Below are 6,482 nucleotides of genomic sequence, written 5' to 3' on the forward strand. Positions count from 1 at the left end.
GCTCCTAAAATAATAATGCTGACAATTATGCTAATATTTATTGAATGCCTACTGTGTGCCAGACAGTGTTTATAACCCACCCAACTAACCTGTAGGATGGGTGATATTATCTACTATAAAAGAGGAAATTAAGCTCATAGGAATTTAGACAAACTGGGTTATCCACCTGCCTGGGGTTCAGTATTCAGCTTGTGAAAGTTTCCACACTGGGTCTGCTCTTTATGAAAAAATTTCAGGCCAGGCATGGTGGCTCATGCCTGTAATCCCACCACTTTGGGAGACCAAGGTGTGGGGGTCGCTTGGGCCCAGGAGTTCAAGATCAGCAGGACCCTATCTCTATAAAAAATACAATAGTTAGCCGAGTGTGGTGGCATGGGTCTGTGGTTCCAGGTACATGAGAGGCTAAGGCAGGAGACTGGCTTGAGCCTAGGCGGTCAAGGCTGCAGTGAGCCGTGATCATGCTACTGCACTCCAGCCTGCACAGGGCAACTACTGCACAGGGCAACAGATTGAGACCCTATCTCAGAAAACAAGAAAAGAAAAAGAAAAAAAGACACATAATGTACATCCAAAAAAACATCCACAGACTCACTACTGGTAGGGACCTTGGGTGAGGATCTTATCTGCTCTGAACCAGTTTCCCATCTGCGAAGTGGGGGTTTTCCTGGCATCCAGCAAGTGAAAATGTGGTTCTTTGATTACTCATTCACTAACGTCCAATGTGAGAAAAACTATCTAAAATAGAAGTCTGCCTTGAGACCTAAAACGCAGGAATATCTTATGTCCTAGTCTCAGAGTGTATCTAGTCACCTGAACCAAACTTAGCGTCATCTTCCCTTCGTGCTTAGCTTATCCAAATCTTTTAAGTCACTAAGAAGCAACCTAGGAGTGTGCCAGCCCTGAGCTATTTTGGGTGAGAAAAGAAGTGTCAACACACTTGTACTCTCAACAGCTGTGATAGTATACCGTGTGAAACTATGTGGAAGTTGCAGATAGAAGCAAGGAAAAATCTCAAAAAAAATGCTCTCTCACTTTTCTGGAACAAAAAGACCCCTTCAATCCCAGGGTATGCCAAGAATAGTGAAACTTGAGCTCTTAGTATCTGTGCTAGGTAGGTACTCCACAGCTGCATCATGTCATTTAACTTGCAGATGAAGAAACTGAAGCTCAGAGAGGAAGAGTAATTTGCCCAAAGTCACACAGTAAGCAAGCTGTACGGTTCTGTACCAGGGTTCTCAGGCCTACACCACCCACATTGCAGGCGGGGTAACTTGCTGTTGGGACTGTGTGGTGCATTATACGGCGTAGAGCAGCATCCCCAGCAAATGCCCACTAGATGGAAGTAGCATCCCCTCGGTTGTAACAAAATGTCTTCAGACATTGCCAAGCATCCCTGGGAGAATAAAATCAACGCAGCTTGAGAACCACTGGTCTCTGTCTGTGAGGCATGCCACAATCACTAGCAAGTTACAGAAGTGCTTTCAAGGAGGTTGCTTTGGAGAAGTCCTCTAGGCCAAAATCAATCCTGGTGGATCTCTAGTAGGTGGAGCGTTGCTTAAAGTCAAAGAAACTCATGGAAATCCCTTCTTTCAATACTTCATCCTCTTTACACGTTGGTAACCTAGTTCCTGAAGTGCCTTTACTAATTGCTGAGGATAAGCATTGATTCCACACCATTTTAAATCTGCATTAAGGTGGCTTGTTGGAGTTGTGATGGCCTTTGGAAGTCTTTGGAGTGAAAAAGAGTCGTGACATAATGCTTAAAAAAACATGTGGGCTCTGCTTCCTCTTTCTTCCTCAATAATACACCTGATTCAACATTCTTCTCTATCTACTCTTAAAGTCCAAACTGAAAACAAATACTAGAGGAAAAAGTCTTCATAACATTACATAGGGAAATCGGCTCTCCAACCAAATAAACTTAAATTCAAATTCAGATTCTGGCGTTTGCTCTCTGGGAAGATGAGGTGAGCAAGTCATTTCATTAACACATCAGGGCTTTGTTTTTGTTTGAGACAGAGTCTAGCTCTGTTGCCCAGGATGGAGTGCAGTGGTGCGATCTCAGCTCACTGCAACCTCCACCTCCCGGGTTCGAGTGATTCTCCTGCCTCAGTCTCATGAGTAGCTGGAATTACAGGCATGCATCACTACGCCCGGCTGGTTTTTTGTATTTTAAATAGAGATGGGGTTTCCCCATGTTGCCCAGGCTGCTCTGAGCTCATGGGATTTGCCTGCCTTGCCTCCCAAAGTGCTGGGATTACAGGCATGAACCACTGTGCCTGGCCCTAAAGCATCAATTTTTCCAATAATGTTTAGTTTATGAAAGATGAGGAGACAGATTAAATAATGTCAATTATTTAACATCTAATTTATTACAGACATGAAATCTATTGAATAGTGTCATATGTATTAAACCGAACAGTGTGCATGTAAATACCCTAACCGTAATCACAGTTACTGTTTAGCAAGCATCACCGCATGCCAGACAGTGAGATGGGTCCTTTATGCCATGTTTATAATCCTTAAAGCCAAAAGGGCAAAGCAGGTATTATTTGCATGTTTTAAGATGAGGAAAACTGAGGATGAAGAGTAAACAATCCATTCAAGATCAGAGAGCCTGTAGTACATGTTAGAATCCACCCCAGTTTAGAGATAGCTGCACATCCCAGTGATAATCCTGCTGTTAGCGGAAGAACATCTTAGGACTTCTTGAATAGGACTCATTTCATTTTACTGGACACCTTGGCTAACTTCTTATATGACAGGTGAGTCTGAAATTTGTATCTTGAGGGGGTTGAAATTGAGTTATGTAGATAATTTTTTTTTTTTTTTTTTGAGACAGAGTCTTGCTGTTGCCCAGGCTGGAGTGTAGAGGCACAATCTCAGCTCACTACAGCCTCTACCTCTTGGGTTCCAGCGATTCTCCTGTCTCAGCCTCCCAATGCCATGAGCCCACACTGCCCTCCCTCAGGTTCTTGGACAAACGTGGCCATCGGCGGGGACAATGTGTGTCAGTTGGACCATGTGGGATCCTGATGGACCAGAAAGACCAGGATGGACCCAGCTCAGATATTGAGGGCTCTGAATATCTGTTTTCTATGGAGCAGCCATGGCTTCCCTGTGGCTTCTTGGTGATGTGGATTAGCTCCACATGGGCTGCAGCGTTTGGGATCCAGGCTACCTAGAGGGGCAGCAGCCCCGGGGAAAATCTTGGATTAGCAAGCAATAAAAACATGACCTTACACTTCCTCAAAGGAGCCACTCATCTTCCCTGCATGACTCAGTTCTTTCCATCTGTTTGTTCTGCTCCAAGCACCTCTCTCTGCACTGATAGCAACATCAGAATGTGCCCTCCTGTCACCCCTCCCTGCTGGACACTGACCGCCTCCCTCCGCACCTGGGAAACTAAGAACTGGATATTATTTTGCCTCATTCACTTGTACTGCAACAATGTATGCAGTTTAGTTGCTATTTCACTATTTAATTTTTAAGAAGCCTATGTACTAGTGTTTATATGAACAAAATACTGCAGAAGTTAAACCTGTGTTGTACTTTTTCTGAGGTGTTTTGCTTTAAGAGATACTTTTTGCTCAGTTTTTATATGACAGATACAGAGAATTTGTAGCGGGTTCTTTTTTTTGTTTTTGTATGATCTTGTAACTTACAAACAGACCAAATGCGTGAGAGGCAAGGACGGCACCGGCTGATGAGGAGGCTGCAGCCCCAGTGCTGACTATCACTTCTCTATGACTACAAAAATTAAAACACACACATGCACACAAAATCCACAATAGGATATCACCTTATACCTGTCAGAATGGCTGTTATGAAAAGGAGAAGCAATAACAAGCATCGGTAAGGGTATGGAGAACGGAAAACCTTTGGACACCATTGGTGAGAATGTAAATTCATACAGCCATTATGGAAAATAGTCTGAAGATTCTCCAAGAAGTAAAAATAGAACTACCATATGACTCAGCAATCCCTGTAATGGTTGCATATCAAAAGGAAATTAAACCAGCATCTTGTAGAGATAGCTGTACTCCCCTGCTCCCCACCCCACTTTGCAGCATCATTTCCAATATCGAAGCTATAGAATCAAGCTAAATGTGCACTGAGGATGAGTGGATTAAAAAAAAAAATTGGGGGGGGAGTGGGGTGTGTATGTAATAGATTATTCAGGTTTTAAGAAGATACTACCATTTGTGATAACATAGGTGAAACTGGAGGATAGTGAACTAAGTGAAATAAGGCAGAGAGAGAGAAAAATACTGCATAATTTCCGTTATACATGAAATCTTAAAAATTATTAAATACTAGAGACAGGATAGAATGGTAATTGAAGGAGAAGAGATGCAGGCCAAAGGGTATGAAGTTTTAGTTATATAAAATAAATAAATCTAGGTAACTAAAGCACAGTTTAAAGACTATACTATTGGCTGGGCACAGTGGCTCATACCTGTAATCCCAGCACTTTGGGAGGCCGAGGCCGGCAGATCACAAGGTCAGGATGTAAGACCATCCTGGCCAACATGGTGAAACTCCATCTCTACTAAAAATACAAAAAAATTAGCTGGGCATGGTGGTGCACACCTGTAGTCCCAGCTACTCTGGAGGCTGAGGCAGGAGAACTGCTTGAACCCAGGAGGCGGAGATTGCAGTGAGCCGAAATCGTGCCACTGCACTACAGTCTGGGAGACAGTGCAAGACTGTCTCAAAAACAACAACAACAAAAACCACAGCAGGAACTGAAGGGCTGCGCAGTTTGCATCCAGACTTAATGTGAAAGAAATCATTCTAAGACAACTCTTAAAATTAACCTATTTTTATTGTTCTGCTTGGACCTTAACTATGACATAATGAATTTGCTAATTCAAAAGGTTGCAGAGCCAGTAACCCCAGTGTCATCTGGAGACCATTTGAGGTGCTTTTAAGCATTTTCTTGAATTCTATCATTTGCTTTGAAGAAATGGGCTTTAAACGGTCAAGGAAAATTCGTTCTGTCTCATCATTCAGGATCACTTCTAGACACACGTGCAACACTGCAGACAGGACGGAGTGCAGGCAAGAGGGTTCCAACTCAGAGCCCAGACCCTCGGGAAAAACATTTGGTGGGGCATCCTGACAACTTCCCATTTCCAGCAGTTTTTGATGGTGTGGCAGTCCTGACACCCGGGGCTCTCCTTTGGGGCACTGTCCTCTGTGGCCTCAGGCCCTCCTCCCTGCCAGTCCCACCTCAGAGCTTCAACACCACTGCAGGACACCCCAGCAAAACACTCTGTTGGAGCAGAGAACAAACCCATGGCCGCGCTCGGAGTGGCTACTGAGGCTAAATTTCTTCTTATTGATTCTTTCACGTGTGGAAGCACTGGGTCACCACTGTGAAGCCAGAGGCCAGCCCCACTAGGGTCCTTTCTCATTTCCAGTGATAATGCAGCACTCTGAATTTCTGTCAACCGCAGGCTTATTGATCCAGGAGGGTGCATCTGCAGGCCAAGGGCCCTCCTTCAGCATTCTTTTCTTTCTTTTTTTTTTTTTTGAGACGGAGTTTTGCTCTTGTTATCCAGACTGGAGTGCAATGGCACGATCTCGGCTCACTGCAACCTCCGCCTTCTGGGTTCAAGCAATTCTCTTGCCTCAGCCTCCTGAGTAGCTGGAACTACAGGCGCGCACCACCATGCCCAGCTAATTTTTGTATTTTTAGTAGAGACGGGGTTTCACCTTGTTGACCAGGATGGTCTCGATCTCTTGACCTCGTGATCCACCCGCCTCGGCCTCCCAAAGTGCTGGGATTATAGGCGTGAGCCACTGCGCCGGGCCCAGCATTCTTTTCCTAAGGCTGTGTAACAGTTTGTCCAAATCACCTCCTCCGGCCTGCTGCACTGGTGCCAGGCAGGTGCCAAGGGGCCCTCTTCTGTCCCTCATGCTTCGTGTTCTTGGATGGGATGGGCCTGAGGTCACGCCTTTGTCAGTCCAGGAGGGCCTTCAATGGATCTCAATATGAACCTGCAGACGGACGTTGAGCACCATGGAAGTCACGATTTAGAGGTAGGGGAAGTCGATGCGCAGCCGCCAGGCCAGGTCGAAGAAGATGAGCAGCGTGCGAGTCAGCCCCTTGCAGAAGACCCCACAGGAGCGTGCGGCGGCCGAGCGCGAGAGCCGGTCAGCCAGGCCCGGCAGAGCCGCCTCCATATAGAGACCGGCGCTCCCACAGCCCGCCCGCCCGCCCGCCTGTCCGCCCTCTCCGATCCGCGTCGCCCCAGCCGCTGGCCCTCGCCTGGCGCGCTCAGGGAGAGAGGGAGGCGGCGGCTAGGCCGGCGGGCGGGCAGGCTGCGGAGTCCTCGCGTCACGCTAGGGGAAGCGCCTCCGCGAGCCGCCGCTTGGTCCCGGGCATTAGGTTCTTACTTATAGAGCACAAAACCTATTGTGAACTATGCATGCGAGGGACCTAGGCTGCCTGCTCCTTGTGAGAATCTAATACC

General features: G+C 46.4%; 1 protein-coding gene and 1 pseudogene across 1 annotated transcript; both read right to left on the minus strand.

Annotated features, from left to right (window-relative positions):
- Positions 1–4,843: 4,843 nt before the first annotated feature.
- On the minus strand, positions 4,844–6,113 carry LOC100389737 (protein FAM220A-like). The gene is given in 4 exon segments (XM_008990462.5): positions 4,844–5,210; positions 5,213–5,445; positions 5,447–5,505; positions 5,815–6,113. Coding segments are annotated over 4 exon segments (768 nt in total). The 5' UTR covers positions 5,926–6,113; the 3' UTR covers positions 4,844–4,845.
- On the minus strand, positions 5,986–6,192 carry LOC128929943 (small integral membrane protein 10-like protein 3 pseudogene; annotated as a pseudogene).
- Between the last annotated feature and the right edge of the window lie 290 nt (positions 6,193–6,482).

Source organism: Callithrix jacchus, chromosome 2, assembly GCF_049354715.1.
Source record: "Callithrix jacchus isolate 240 chromosome 2, calJac240_pri, whole genome shotgun sequence".
NCBI classification, from domain to species: Eukaryota; Metazoa; Chordata; class Mammalia; order Primates; family Cebidae; genus Callithrix; species Callithrix jacchus.